This window comes from Musa acuminata, chromosome BXJ2-2, assembly GCF_036884655.1.
Source record: "Musa acuminata AAA Group cultivar baxijiao chromosome BXJ2-2, Cavendish_Baxijiao_AAA, whole genome shotgun sequence".
NCBI lineage: Eukaryota > Viridiplantae > Streptophyta > Magnoliopsida > Zingiberales > Musaceae > Musa > Musa acuminata.
Window position 1 is genome coordinate 26189406 of NC_088339.1, and position 15452 is coordinate 26204857.

General features: G+C 41.1%; 2 protein-coding genes and 1 pseudogene across 3 annotated transcripts; all 3 read right to left on the reverse strand.

The window, feature by feature from the left end:
• Positions 1 to 1243: 1243 nt before the first annotated feature.
• LOC103975926 (uncharacterized) lies at positions 1244 to 7081 on the reverse strand. 2 transcript variants are annotated; one of them, XM_009391065.3, is made up of 8 exons: positions 6781 to 7081; positions 6390 to 6482; positions 5243 to 5321; positions 5041 to 5119; positions 3240 to 3279; positions 3016 to 3150; positions 2624 to 2761; positions 1244 to 1708 (listed from the first exon to the last, which is right to left on the reverse strand). In XM_009391065.3, exons 1-8 carry the CDS (start codon positions 6993 to 6995, stop codon positions 1438 to 1440), a joined length of 1050 nt encoding a protein of 349 aa, XP_009389340.2. In that variant the 5' UTR covers positions 6996 to 7081; the 3' UTR covers positions 1244 to 1437. The 2 variants fall into 2 exon arrangements, with proteins under 2 accessions (XP_009389340.2, XP_009389341.2); XM_009391066.3 differs by having other exon boundaries at positions 6390 to 6496; positions 6781 to 6913.
• Positions 7082 to 8145: 1064 nt separating this feature from the next.
• On the reverse strand, positions 8146 to 11363 carry LOC103975925 (probable WRKY transcription factor 14). Its single transcript, XM_009391064.3, has 3 exons — positions 10556 to 11363; positions 9834 to 9974; positions 8146 to 9178 (listed from the first exon to the last, which is right to left on the reverse strand). The coding sequence occupies exons 1-3, from the start codon at positions 11116 to 11118 to the stop codon at positions 8653 to 8655; spliced, it is 1230 nt and encodes a 409-aa protein (XP_009389339.2). The 5' UTR covers positions 11119 to 11363; the 3' UTR covers positions 8146 to 8652.
• A 2415-nt stretch (positions 11364 to 13778) lies between these two features.
• On the reverse strand, positions 13779 to 15170 carry LOC135604824 (phosphoribulokinase, chloroplastic-like; annotated as a pseudogene).
• Positions 15171 to 15452: the final 282 nt, after the last annotated feature.

The window sequence follows — 15452 nt, forward strand, 5'->3', positions numbered from 1 at the left end:
CAATTAATCTGATTACTTGTAGATGCAAGTCAAACGCCATCGGCGAATGGGGGGGGGACTTGACAAGAGATGGCAGCCTGGCAAAGTTCGGTTGTGAAACTTGGGAATCACAGATCATCTGATCATTATGCATGTCTCATGCAAAGGCATGTTTAGTACGTCAAAACATTCTCCACCTTCTTTAGGAAACCTGCGCGTCGTAGTTCACGACGAGCCTCGAGTCATTCGGCCTCGACGTGTTCTTCGGGGCACGTAGGAAAAAAATCTGCAGTCTTTTAAGTCGCGCTTCCTTTGCTATATTATATTATATGGCGGAGTCCGTCGACGGCGAAGACCTATCTTATCTTATCAGTAGGTATGTATGCCGGAACATGGGTCATGTATAAGGCTATTCCCGAAACCTATGCTGATGCATCTGCTCGCAATGCTCGTCTTCTTCTTCTTCTTCTTCTTCTTGTTCTTCATTTTTTCCCTATCTTTAGCTCATTTTGGCCAAATGGCATGGGATTTGCTAAAGCAGGGTGGACCTTTACCTTTTGATCAGAAAACATATAAAGAAGTTGATTCCTGTCAGCGAGCACCAGGAATAACAGCCCAGATCTGCGCTAGGAAAACCTGGAAACGATGCTCTTGTTAAATCGAGCCACAACGTACGGTCTCATTGCAAAAAGCATGAGCAGTCTTGGATTACTTTATTCTCCACTGCCGTGAAGAGATTGCCCTCGAGAACAGTGTTGCTCACATCTCGTTGTTAGAATACTTTAATCATTCTTAAATTTGAAGATAACATTCGGTTCTGTAGGATCAGAGTGCACTCTGCTCTTTTTTTTCCGTGGTTTTCAGCTTGTAAGAACTTCCCAGCCCGCTTTGTTAGGTGGGTCATGCTTGCTGGAATCCTTGTTCTTCAATTGTTAGTTTTGTCTTTCTTTTTTTGGTTTTTTGTCCAAGTTTTGATGTGCATATGTTTGGATGCTGTGTTGTTGGTACTAAAAAAGTAAGGGGTGACAGTCATACGATTCGAATTAGGAGAGAGTGAGAGCTGAAGTAGAGAACCAAGGATGCATAGTTTCTCTCCTCCAACAAACTTTAGATTGAAAGCTGTAAAAGTCTTGGGAAATAATATCGATAACTTTGATCAGATGAAAAACGCAGCCACTGGAAAAAATCTATTTCCTTTGCATCTGAAACTTTAGATTGAAAGGAGCATAAGAATCTTGGGAAACGAACAATTCCTTCAAACAGATGAAAAATGCTGCTAGTTGCACAACTCCATTTCCTTTGCAATTGTACGTACATAAGTTTCAGCAATTGTTTACCAGATCAGCTGGATCCAGTTGCAACTGAGATCGGATCTCAGATAAAGTTCTTCAATAAAATGAGGCAAATACGCTGACAAAGCATTCGAGCGATTAACGATGTGTTGTCACAATTCACCTCTTAGGGCTCCTTGGGTACTGAGTCCCAAGATTCCAGTATGTTCCGCAACCCCAACCTGTACACTGGGTACAGAAGACTGACACCGAGTTCCTTCTTTAGTCGAGCATTCGACACACGCTTCTCACATCCTGAAGGACTCTTATGGGGTTTCATATCATTGTTATCCAACTTGCACACTGTTCCTGCCCATCTTTCCTCAAGTAGACTCTGCGCAAAAGCAAATACTTCTTGTCGCGGTGCTGGATCATCATCTACGACATTATATATTCTCCTGAAGCAAATATTGATGTTGCTATTAGACACTGCACAACATGTTCAAATCAAGCAACGTGAGCGTATCTCATCCAAAATCAAGTGAAAAGTTTATCCAATAAAAAAAGGTACATGCAGGACATTTTGATTAATTCTTCCTGAACGAAATCCAGATATGTAAAAAACTAAAGTAGTATTTGATGTGCCACATGAATAGACAGTGCTGAATCAAGCCATAGATGCATTTTAATACATGTTCTTAGTCTTTAAATAGTTTGCTATATAGCAAATAAAGAATGAAGACAAAGAACATAATCAAACTGCTTCACCTATGTCCGTGGCTTATATAGCCGTCCAAGAAGCTGGATTACTAGTTTTCCCACAGACAAGGGCTTGATCTCCAAGTAAAGCAGATTGCGTGCATGTATTACTTGCGTAAGTGGGGGACAAATGTTACATTCTTAGAGTCTAAAAGGCACATGAAAACACCGCTTGGATGTCATGATGCCACGTAAATAGCATATTTCCAAGATGAAGGACTAAGTTATTTGGGCTCTCAACTGTAAATTCTTTTTCTATTTTATAACCTCTCCATGCTACAATTCCTAGTCAGTCTGTTTATAATAGGCTATTCCCTAGATAAGGCAATCAAATTCACCAGAGAAAGAAAGGGGGGTAAATAAAAGAACTGTGAAAAATCAATGGAAGTTACTTCTATATCAGTCCCTCCCCATAACAATGAATGCCATAATCAACGATGAGATTGGAAACTGACAAGATAAAGTAATAGTTTTATGAATTATTTGCATAGATAGAAAAAGAAAAGCAAAATCCCAGCTGTTCACATAGAAGCACCAAAATATCCAAAGACACAAGCTCCAATATAATTGAAAGAGGAAAATAAAATTTTATCAAGTCGAAAAGTGGTACACACCCTGAAGAGAGAATTTCCATACTGGCCTTTATTGCTTGGTATACGTCAGCAACATGAACTCTTGCTGTAAAGAGCCTAGATTCCCTCTTCTTCTGTGCTTCTGACAAACTTTGTCCTTTAATGATGGTGTCCAAAGCACTGGAATAATCATGATTAGTGATAATATCATGGAACTAGAGTCCAAAAAAATAATAATAATTATACAAAAAAGAGATTATCTGACTATGCTAGGCATCCTGCAAGGAAACCACATCTCCGAATAATTAACATAAAAAGACCCATGAATACTTCAACCTGAGAGTCAAATTTCAAGTTCACCTAAAAGCCCTTGAAGTCTCTCACCTATGCCGATAGATGTAACAAGTGCAGAATTACACAAACTGAACGCAAACCTTCTTCCAGGGCCATATATCCCTCCTAATCGAAACACATTAACAGTCACCCCAAGCTCATGGCCCAGATCCAGCCATCCTTTCTCTGCTGCAAGCCTTGACTTAGCAGACTCTGTTTCAGGATCTGGAGGGTAGCTGCATTAAAAAATAACTTATTTAAGATAGTCTTTTGAACCTAATTTTCTAAAAGCAAGCAAAAACATCAATAAAAAATAGCTGCTCACTCTTCGTCAACCCAGGCACCTCCACAATCTCCATAAACACCTGCAACAACACACGAATTAACTACATACTGACAAAAGCTTGCTTGATGATAGCATAGCGAATTTTCATCCATATAAACAGAGAAAGGGCAAGTTACATTAAGTTCCAAAGGACGATCCCATGGAGATGAATGATGTTGATGACCCGACGTTGAAATATACTTGATTGACATCATTTAACCTGTTTACATACTGAATTGTACCCTAGATTTTCATTAAGTCCTTATTGAACGCTCATGATTATATGTTTGGAACAGTTGGATGCATCATTTTGTCCAGCTCCTCTGCAGGATTTTTATGTTCAAGAAGACAGATCATTTCAATGCATAAAAACCAGCTAGACAAAGTTTCCTTGTTAACTACCTGGGACTTGTTCTTAGCGATAGACTGGTGCTAACCAGTGTCATATATATCACCATATAATATAGTGATGTTTTACTTCAGGATGAACGTGAAATTAAAGGCCAATAAGAAATTTCATGCAAAATGCAGTCTTGAAGAAGATTTGGACTGAAAGAACGAGTGATCTGTGATTCTGCACGTAACAATAAGTAGACAAGTCTGGTGGTAAAAAAAAAAGCAAGAAATATTATCTTGCATCAAGGGTCCATCAGAACTGTCATTGCCTGTAAAACTTGGAAGAATCTTTAAGAATTATCTGTTTCCTGACATCATAAAGGATGCCAAATGGTTGGAAGGTGCTGGCTGCTGCTGCTTAGAACTAAATATGGGCACATGTAAAACACCTATACTTTCAGCAATTTATCCTGACATGCTGAGACCTGAAAAGCATCTTATCGAAAGACATTTAGTATTGCATCAAGTAACTTATTTACCATCATATGCTATGAAAGGTAATAAATCAGCACATGATAATTCCCCACTGCATGTTTCAAAAAGGATCAGAGACAGCAACCCCTTGACCCTGTAGTTCAGAGCTATGCCATTCAATTCATAGTCACTACTTGCGCTCATATTTGACCAATCAAAGCAACTCAAATTATTAATTTTTTTTACTAAGTTTCTCTAAGTAGATTTTTTTTTAAAGGATATTTTTTTCCGAAAAGAAATATATTTTAAAAAACTCTTTATTTTTCCAAAAGATAAAAAAAGTTTGTTAAATTCACTGAACTAGCCCTTTCAAGCGTATATGTGTACCCTGATCTTCTACAAAGTAAGTGGTCTGATACCAACTAAACAATCGGTATAAGTTTTTTTGCTTTTTGTTTTCTTTTTCTTTTTAATTTGATCAGCAAAATTCTACGATCAATCGCTAGTCCTTACTGCAATGCGGATTAGCAAGACAAATAAATACTTTGTTTCCCATATGTGATGCATATACCATCCTCTGTAATAACATATTCAAATTATATTTGACACCCACCAAATATTTTGAAGATAATTACCTTAAGTTGCTTAAACAGAACAAACTGGACAGACTCTTCTGAATTCTATTATATATAAGGTATCCGGTGTATAGAGCCGATAAGGAAGGTCCGAAAGCCTTCTCATGCTGACAGCATTCCACTATCAAACTAGAGTTGTGCATATAGGGCAGATACTTGCTTAACCAATGTATTCCAGCCATGGCATAGAAATCTACAGTATATTTATGATCTTTCTTTCATGTGGTAGAATTAAACCATGATAGAAAAAAAAAAGGTCACTTAACAATAATCATAAATCATACTGAATAAGAAAAAGAGCTTTAAAAATATCAAATCCAAAAAAAGAACATTAAGTTATAAATAATAAAACATACTTGTTGACGACAAGTACCCTAGCCACTGCAAATTTCCATCTCCTATTGCAGCTTGCAATTCCCCGTGAAGACACAACAACTGCATTTAAAATTATAGACATATATGCCTAGCTGGTAACCACTGAAATGTTAAAATTAGAAAACAACATAGTCGGCGGTGGGTACCAAAGAACAGATATTAACAAGATGATGATCAACTTACAGGATCACCGATGCCTACAATAGGAGGAATAGAAACCAGGAGATGGGTTGCACGTTGCAAGGTGTGGAGACTTCTCAGCCTATATTGTCAGATACAGAGCAAATGGACGTCAAGAACGTGGAAAAAATAAACACGCTAGATATTTCTGCAGCAATTTTAAAGTGAGAAGGATACCATCTGATCTTAGCAATCATGGTAACGTGGTTAACGAAGAACATGCAACATACAACAATCTATTGAATGTGAATCCATAAACACACATATATAATCGGTCAGCCTGCTAATTCAAATAGACTATCTACACATATATAATTGGTCAGCCTGCTAATTCAAGTAGACTATATTTGCATAAATTGCATTGTCATTCTATTTGAGGGAAAGAAATCTTTTCTCAAAGCTTAACTGCTCTGTTTGAAATAACCAGAACCTAACAATCAACAAATTCACTCAAATTGAAAATTAAAAATAAGATAAATAAAATGAGAACCAAGCAAAATAGAAAAATAGAGAACAAGAATGGACGGGAGTTATAAGTGTTGGAAAGAATAGAAAACAAGAAGAATTATTAAAGAAGCTTTATTGAAAAAACTTAAATGCATTAACGGAACAGAGAGATTTCCTCATATAGTTAGGGAAATCTTATTTGCTATCATAACCCCACAAGATGGTGCTTCTGTCAAGGATACCAATCTTGAATCGATACAAAACAAACAGTAGAAACCTGGTCGATGCAGGCAACGCCGGTGAAGAAGAAGACCGTATGAAGGAGAAGAGGGAAGGAGCGGGCAGGGGTTAGAGAGGCAAGAGATGTGGTGAATGGCAAGCTTCGATAGCCGTGGAGCCTCGCTCATCTCACCTGCTCTGATACCAATAGAAGACAAGAAGAATTATCGAAGAAGCTTGAATGTATTAACATGTTTCTCTCCTCATATAATTGAGAAAATCTTAACTGCTATCAATAAGAACAGCATCCACTAATAATTTCCGGAGAGATATCCCAATGCTTCAATCGATCTAGCAAGATTTACAAATTCATGCTAATAATCTTGATCAAACACCCTTTTCTTTGTTGAATAGACCAGCAAAAGAGTAAACTGAGCACCATTATGATTGTGCTGAAATTGTTTCAACGTGACAAAACACGTACTGGTCGCTAACCGCATCAAAAACAAAGGCCTCCATTCCAATCTTCTCGAGCTCTGTCTTCATGGGAGCACTGGTGCAGGTGCCGGAGACATGCCTGAAATGATCCATCTGTGTCTCGTCAAATTACATAAGGAAAACACCCTATCAAACAAAAGAATCAACTTGGTTGCTCGCGGCTACAAATTTCACGTCGAAAGAAGGATAGGCGAGGCTAAAGGATAAAAAATAGCACTCCGATTCGAAGATCTAAATATGGGGAAGGCACTACCCAAAGGAGACAAACCCCAGCGGCCGCAGCTGGGCCCAACAATCGGAAGCAACAAATAGAAAAATCTAGACTTGAGAGATGAAAAAGATACGATTCACAAGAAAGGAAATCGATCAAATCATACCAGCCTTGACTTATGAATCGATCGGACACGAATCGGCCGACGAATCCTGTTCCAAAGACGAACAATCGATTGCCTCCCCCACCAGATTCGGACCTCGCCACCGCCACGGTCATCTGCGCGGATAACTGGCGGTGCGACCTTTCCGGAGGAGAACGCACGACCACTGTCCCTGCCCGAGAAAGTCGGCAAGAGGCCCCAAAAATCGCCGCCTCCATCCCGGTCCCGGAAACTCTTCGCCGACCTTACCTCAGTCCTCTGTTGCCTCCCTTAGGGCTCCTTATTCTTTTCAAAAATGAAAAACACTATATTATTCCATCGGAACAGTTATTACATCACACCAAAAAAAGTCAACCCGTTAGATCGAGTTTACATCGGCAAATCTCCGACGCATGAGTTTGCCATTTTTCGGGATGTAAGTCCAACGATAATATATATATATATATATATATATATATATATATATATAATTAATTATGTCAAAAATGTCTGAACCTCGACGCAACATTTAAATAACATTTAAATGATGATTTTGAGGGTCTTGTCGATTTATGAAGATTGGTACCCTCAAATTGCCGATAATCGATGTTTCATTCGTCGAAGAATCAACATCACAAAGATAAAAATGCGAATTGATGAGTCAGCATCAAGATTACAAGCAGGACATGAAGAACGAAATTGGCCAGTGCACATCTTCTTTGATCTGCAAAATAAGTGTAGAGTGGTACTCCGAGGATGACATGGGAAATTGGCCATCGAGTCATCATCACCAAACCATCCCATCAAGAAGTGAGATCTCATTTTCCGTGGAGGATTCTGAGCACATGCTTAGTCCAATCTTTTCGTCGGACTCTTCCAAAGATGCTGCTGCAGATCTAAGGAGCTGCCGACCGATGGAGATGAGGTGGGCTCGATCAGCAGCTGATTCATTGGGGTAAGGGTCAATCTTTGACAGTTCATATCAATAATAGAATCTTTCGGTGTGATCTTCAATGTTTATCTACGCTGCTATTATTAGAAACCAAGTACGTAATAGGAACCACATCAGCTGATCGATCTGATTACGAACTATCCAAGCGAACTAATCCAGAGACAGACGTCGCCTGTTACAAGACGAAACGCCATGCGGAACTATAATAGATCATGAATCCGCTCCCTACCGCCATCGAATCTGTGGGTTGGGTTTGAGATCGTTTCTGTGGTGTTCCCCATGGCAAAGATTTTTAGAACGACTGTTAGGTAAAGTTGCATGATGATTGTCAAAGTATCTTTCTCCTTCTTTTAGCTTGCAAATGGACCATGCACTTCATGTTGTTCCAAGCCAAGCTCAGATGTAGTGCCGATAGACCAACAAGCTAACGCCACTGATATCGAACAGTGCCGGTCATTTTACTTTGTATACCATCCTGCGGTTGAAATCCTCGCCGGATACGAACTACTTTTCCCCACCTCGAGAAGATAGGGCGGGAAAGGAAGAGAGAGAGAGAGAGAGAGAGGGAGGGGGAAAAGAAAACCTTATCATAGGGTTCTTAACATCCTTGCCATGGCCTCTTCAGTCACATCCGACGCACGTACTTGTGAACTGTTGAAAGCTTCTGTGCCGCAGCTTTCTGTCCCATCCTCCAAAATTCCAAACTGGTGGGGGACTGCTCCCACTTCACTACCACCCCTCCTTTTTGAAACCCTCATCTATGGCTGCTGTTCTGTTAAGCAACTAAAACTCCCAGCAGTCGTCAACTTCGTGAATCCACAAAGCTAGTTTGACCTTGAACACAACTTTGGACTTTGTAGGATAATTACTACCAGAGTTTCTTCTTCTTCTTCTTCTTCTAATTCATCTAATGAGATCTTATTTTTATGTTTATCATTTTTGCCTCAGGAGCTACCTGCCCAATCGAACATGTCCATGGTGTCAGAGGCCTTGTGCCCCCTCTCTTCGTCTGGTTTTGCGTCCATGTATCCTTTGGAGAAGATGAGGCTCATCGGGTCAGTCTCCAGCTCCGCCAAGTCCGCGAAGAAGTCGTCGGGCTGGTCCGCTTCCGGGATCATCGGCTTGTAGCTTCGGTGCATATTCTGGTTGAAGTCGTCGTCTTCAGTTGGCTTATCCATCTCTTCTTCTTCTTGTTCTTGTTCTAGATCTAGATGAGCGTTCGAGGTTGTTGCCTCCCTGCGCTCTTCCTTGGGAGCCGTGGGCGACTTCAGAACATCGTCGCCGGGGATCTTTAAGGCGTTCTTGAATGGATGAGATCTCGTGGATCCTGCAAGGGCATTGCGTTGCGTAGGCCACGGATGGTTGTGCTCCGACGTGTATGTGATGACCAACATATTAGGATCGGTTCGGCTGCGCTCCACTTGCTTCCTCGCCGAGCATCCCTTGGAACTGCTACATCTGTAATAGCCCCTGATGTCCATGAAATCTCCATCAGCTTTTGGAAACCAAACATACAGGAAAATCTTGAGCCGAGAAAGAAGCCATGGCACGGATGATTGCAAGAAGAGAATGTACCATGAACGAAAACACGACCTTTTCTTTTCCCGGGAGACAAAAAAGCTTGCTCGATATTATCCAAACAAACAATAGAAAATAAGAAAACAGAGGAGGCGGCATAAAATTTCACTCACACAAGCTGGAAATAGAGATAGGGAAGAAAAATCTATACTCGATGTGCCCTGACAAGTCAAACGATGCTCACAGTTAAAGCTAACAAGGTTGTCAAGAGTTGAAATTCTAATTTAATGTAGGTCCAGATCTTGCAGAAGCAATATGACCTTCTAATATTGATCACCACTATTTTATTAGGTTTACGCATCATCCATGAAAGGAGTGATAGAGGCACGCACTTCATGTTCCTCATGCGAAATTGTGAGAGCAAGACCAAAGAAAAACTGATACACAAGGAGTGGTTCCTTGTTCTCTTCTTTTTTATTATATGATTTGATATTTGCATTGGCAACTGATGTGCATCCACTAATCAAGAAAAGAAAGGAAGAAGAGAAAAGTAGATATGATTCCCTGAAGACGAGGAATCGGAAAACTGATGATGGGGGAAATTTACCTTGGATACGGAGAACCCTTGATCGGCTTCTGGCCATACTTCCTCCAAGCCCATAGATCAGATGGAACAACCTCACCGGTCGGTCTGCTGGTGGCCGCCGCTGGAGCCGGTATGCATACCACCTTCTTTGCCTGGCTTTTTCTGTGTCAAAAGTCCACTTAGAACTTTGAGATATTTCAACCCCATAGATAGGCAAAAAAAAAATTACTGAGAGAGAAGAAGAACAAAAGAATTCCCAATATTCTAGAAGTCTTGGTTGATTCAAGCGGAGGCTTGTGGTTGCCGCTACCAATCATAAACTCGGTTCTGAGAGTCCGTGGGTCTGTCTTTTTGAGCTCTTTTTAGCTAAGGCCTGTACTAGTCGAAGAACCAATTCTATGGCTGCCTGGTTTCACCAAGGAGAAAAAGATGCTTCCACTTTTGATGGCTCGAATCCTTAAAGAGTTCCATCAGTTCCTCCTGATGCATTCCCATCAAAAGCAACTGCCTTCTACGGGACACTTAACTTCCGCCTAGATTCAGTATCATTAAAACTATTCTAGCTAGATCGTCTCGATGGATCGTCCCAAGACAACTCACAGTAGGAAAAGCTCAGGGGGGAAACAAGAAAAAGGAATCTCTTTAGATGCTAGGAAGACTAGGGATTTTTCACAAGATGATCGAGATAATCTAATAGATTAGGTACTAAGATTCTTTCGACAAATGATCCGTCGATCTCGAACCTTCGTTTGACCCCTGGAGTCTGAGGGCACAAGATCTGCACTCCACCACCATGATCCACCGGTCCGGCTGCGGAGCTGCTGCTCACATTCATCAGCTTCGTCATCATCATCTCCCTGGCCACTGCAGGCGACGGCTTCATCAGCCTCGGTGAGAGCGGGAAAGGCCTGCGGCTACCACCGGGCGAGATCTGAAGAACCCTCGAGAAGTTGTTACAAGGCCTGTCGATCTCCTGCTCGCCTGATTGTAACTCGGGAGATACGAGAGGCCTCCTTCCCCCGCCATGGTCGCTGCTGCTATCTGTGTCGGTCTTGGCCAGTGCCACCATCGCTTCCGCGCCATAGAAGAACTCCACGCCTGTGTACTGATCCGGCAGAGGGTCACGGAGGTTAAGGAGATACTCACCCGAGTTGTTGGTAGGGGCTTCGGTTCTCTCAGGAAAGACCACAGGCTGTGAAGGAAGGTGACACCGAGAGACCACAGGATCAAAGTTGGCGTGTGGTGGTCCGCTACGGCTGCCTGCAGCTCGGACTATGTCGGCGAGGTCCCCTCGGTCATTCTCCATCCTTTGCGAGAAATAGTCACACACATCCCTTGCTCGTTAGCAGCAGACACATCTGGATAGAGGAAATCAGAGGTACTTGGGCCTGATGGTGTTGCACCAGCTGCCTGGTCTCGTCTTCTTGCTTCTGCCGAAGCATGGGAGAGAGATCAGTGGGTAGGAGGACTAAAAAACGAGCCTTCACCAAGAGAAAGAGAAAGAAACTGAAGGCTCTTCTTTAAACTTAAGAAAAGGCGTAGGAGACAATGAGAGGGAGACGGAGAGATAATCATATATATTATATGCAGAAGAAGCTGACTTTTTCATGGCAAGGGCTTCTCTACACGCAACAAGAGAGCCACACAGAGAGAAAGAGAGAGAGAGAGAGAGAGAGAGAGAGGGGGGGGGGGAGAATATATTGGAAGAAGATGGTGGGTTAATCATGCTTCTGATTTTGGGTTCTTAAAATCTATTCAATGGGTGGATTTTGATTTTTGATTTTCTTGGGAGGAGGGAGTGTTGATGCAGGACGAGTAGCAGCTGTGAATTTCTTATGATGATAGAGAAATCAAAAGAAAAAAAATACAATAAATAAAATATAATATATTTGGGTTGATGTTGAAAGCAATTCAATTCATTGATTCATCTTATTATTTATAGAATAAAAAGAAAAATTAAATATATTGTAATTATATCAAATAAAATATATAATATGTTTTAATAATTCTGATTCAATTTGAAAAATAATATTTATATTCTTGATCGATTGAGATTGATTGAAGAATTTATTATATATATATATATATATATATATAATATTTGTAAACGATAACAAAAATTATTATTTACACAATGTTTTTATTTTGATTTTTCTTTTTTTCCTGGAGGGAGGGGAGGGAGAGGGCATCTTCATGCATTTCTCCACCAGTAAGCTTATGTTTTGTTTTATGACAGAGACCTGCACTGTTGAACCAATTAATGAGGTGGAAAGGGAGAGGTGGCAAGCAGCCGCAGTTTCCGGCTTTGATAAGCTCCCCTCTCGTCATGTTTCTGACACTGCCTCTGCCATGAGATCTTGCTGCGATGGCCAGTTAAAGACTCCTAAAGCTCTCTCGCTGCATGCAGTCACTTCTCGTAGTCATGGTTAATTATTGACGCAAAGCAACCGAGGCTCGTTTTCTGGATGTGGAAGAAGACCTTTGATGAATTCCAAAGCTACAGTGCAAATCCTCTTCATGGTTTGACTCTCCAAAAAAAAAATAATAATAATTGGATGATCTCTTTGCTCGAAAACCTTTGCCTGGGGAAGAACTCATTTGACGCTGAAACTCTAACATCACACGTGCAAGTCGGACAAAGAATGAGTAAGATCGACATGCAGTAGAAAACATATCTTAACCAAACAAATAATCAACTCACATAATACATTATTATCTTAAATGATTCAACGATCGAAGAAGAGGCAACCAGAAAGGAGAAAAGCTCGAACAACTTCTTTTGTACTATTTAACATGGATTTTTAGGCATTATAGTTTAGAGAATGATTTGTTTGCGAGTGTGTGTTTTGTTAAAACAATGTCTACTTCAGATGATTATGAGAAGAGAATTTGACCTTCAAGAAACCTCCTCGGGTGTGGCTTTCCATGTCGGAACTGTCACACAGTAAGATCCTTTGTCCTATTCGACATTGGTAGGGTTTCGGTGGGATTGGTAAAGTAGCAAGCCGAAGCCGGTACTGTTTCATGATCCACATATCCTAAAGTCTAATAGTGCAGATTCTAATCATGCACAGACTTTTATTCTCGACTCTAACATATGCTATCAAGAAAGTTATTATTAGATACAAAATGACAAATTGAGATCAATGTTAAGATTTTCCAACTCTAATCAATTTCTATTATTTCAACTTTGAATTTTAATTTTAGAATAGTAGTTTTTGATTATAAAATAATTGTTTAAAATATGAATAATTGATTCGAATCCCTCAATTTTGGTTCCCAAAAAAATAAAAATCATATTCAAATCGAGATCTGATTTTTTATTTGATTTTAAAATGAATAAAGATTCGATTTTGATTTAGTTTCGATTGGATTAGAACTGTGATGAAGACTAATGGTAAGACATAATCAAGAAGAAGCCATGAAGAATCTACTTGTACATTTCATTTAATGATGAAACCCTTATGCCAACTCATGCCATTAATGCTCAAAAGCATATATAGAGCCCACGTTGTTGCACGAATTGAATACTCTCACTGGGATTCGCTGGAATCATCAGAGGCATCTCACCATGTGATCCGAAACCTTATTCAATTAACCTATTACATTAATGCTTATCCGAGGAGCCATACGCCTACGTGTGTATTCTATGAGGCATAGACGTATATATCAATATACATCTACGACGACATGCATCGGAAGCTTAAACTACACTGAGATGACCCAGAATGGCTCGACCCTTAACCGTGCACGTTGATCGACACATACGTGACCTGCAAAGTCACGTCTCATCATAACATCAGCAGTACCAAGTAAGATGAGGATCTTCCTGTGATTCCCATACCAAAAAGTATTGGAATTCAGATATCCCATTTTGCTCAACATTGATGGCAACCATGCATTGTGTTTCTACTCCTAGCTTTTGCGAGAGAAGGAACATGACGACAATAGTTCAGAAACGTTCACTCAAACTTTGGTTGCTTTAGCAGCAGAAGAAGCTGCCGTCTCACCAACAATCTGCTCGTAGAGATCTCTTATATTCAACCCAGCGATCGCCCGGAAGAGACCAGTTCTGCATGCCTCACCATCCGTTGTGACACCTCCCCATAGAACTTGGTGGACAGGTTGCTTGGATGCCTCTCCACATATATCAGCTCGTCCAATCGATCGAATTCCCCATTCGTCTCCGACACTGATACCTAGCAAACAACGTTCACACGAAACAAAAAGTCAAGCAGTGTTCCAGCGATTGTAGATCGAAGACCCGGTGATCATCATCACCTCAATGGAGTAGCAAGTGTCCGGGGCATAAAAGAACTCGATGCCAGGGTACGAGCATGCCAGCTTCCTTCCGCATGGTGTCCACGAAATGGTGGATTCTTAGTCGAAACAGGGAAACTGGACTGAAGTACTTCAACCCTTCCTTCATGATCAATCTGACGCACAAAAATTTACCTTCACTGTCATCAGCAATCAATTGCGTCGGCAGAACTTGGATGGCAGCACCAGCATGTTGCTTCTGCGGATCTGCCGACCGCAATAAACATGGCATGAACTAAAATTTTCCTTTGCTGATTCCTGTATATTTTCTACTGCAAAATTAAGCATCAGAGTCGGGCTTTCGAGCTGCGATGCTAGCTTCGATGCTCTCGAGGCTGTGCCCACCTTCCGCCATATCTCTCTGCGATCCACAAGTAAATGGAAATGGAATCAGAGGGTAATGTACTGACATTTACTGCATTACGGAATTAGGTGAGTTATAGTCACTGACCTGGATTTTCCATGCAAACTTGACCTTACTGTTAATATCCAAGTAGATGCTGAAGTCCAAGAGGCCCCTCGCACGGGGATCATACATACCTAAGGGATTGTCAACCAATTCTCATCAGGTCGTTTGCTATGTTACGGAGGTAGAATATGAATCCTAGACTTGGCATGTTGCTCATGACCAAAACTGTTTGCTCACGATGAAGAGAATCATCAAAATGAACCAAGCGCTCTCCTTTCTAACAATGTCTCCAAAGGAAATACAATGGAAGCTCACATTGGGTGCAGTCCTTCTAAGACCAGGAGCTTGGGTGGTTGGCTTAGCTCGGGGGGTTCCGGCAAACCAGTAAGATGGTTGTAGATGGGCTTCTCCATGGCCACTCCTTCATCGAGAGCCTTCACTTGCTCATACATGAGGTCGAAGTTGTTGTCCCTTGGGTCCAATGCAATGACTCCCTTCTGCTTCCTTCCACTTCTATCCAACGAGTGGTAGTCATCCAGACATATGACGGTGGTGGTGTCACCGGTCAACGTGTTGGAGTCTGGGTTGCCACCCTTGGGTGGCGCTGCTGCACCTGCAGAGGTTGCCATTTCTTCTTTCCTCCAAGCTTTTGAAAGAGAACACCAGGGAGGAAGCACAAAGATGAAGCGAAGATGTGGTTCCAGTCTTCCCTTCTTTTCGATGATTTCAAGGGGCAGCCTTGGATTCCTTCTAATTTTTATTATTTGTGACAACAATTCAAGAAAAATGCATCGCCTGAGGTTCTTTGATCTGATGAAACTTCTCATGTGTCTCTCGTTTTGGAACTCGGCCGATGGCCATAGTTCTGGACAGAAACGAGGCAAACTTGTAGCTTCGATCGGGTTTCCAAC

Bases quoted from the DNA above. Each gene is read 5' to 3' on its own strand.
- LOC103975926 (XM_009391065.3), bottom strand. From the start codon at position 6,995: ATGGAGGCGGCGATTTTTGGGGCCTCTTGCCGACTTTCTCGGGCAGGG. The intron at 5,120-5,242 runs GTAAGTTGATCA...TTTTAAATGCAG, and splicing joins TTGTAGGCATCGGTGATCCT to TTGTTGTGTCTTCACGGGGA. The intron at 3,151-3,239 runs GTGAGCAGCTAT...TTTTTAATGCAG, and splicing joins GGTGCCTGGGTTGACGAAGA to CTACCCTCCAGATCCTGAAA.
- LOC103975925 (XM_009391064.3), bottom strand. From the start codon at position 11,118: ATGGAGAATGACCGAGGGGACCTCGCCGACATAGTCCGAGCTGCAGGC. The intron at 9,975-10,555 runs GTTCGAGATCGA...CTTTTGACACAG, and splicing joins ACTCCAGGGGTCAAACGAAG to AAAAAGCCAGGCAAAGAAGG. The intron at 9,179-9,833 runs GTAAATTTCCCC...CATGGACATCAG, and splicing joins AAGGGTTCTCCGTATCCAAG to GGGCTATTACAGATGTAGCA.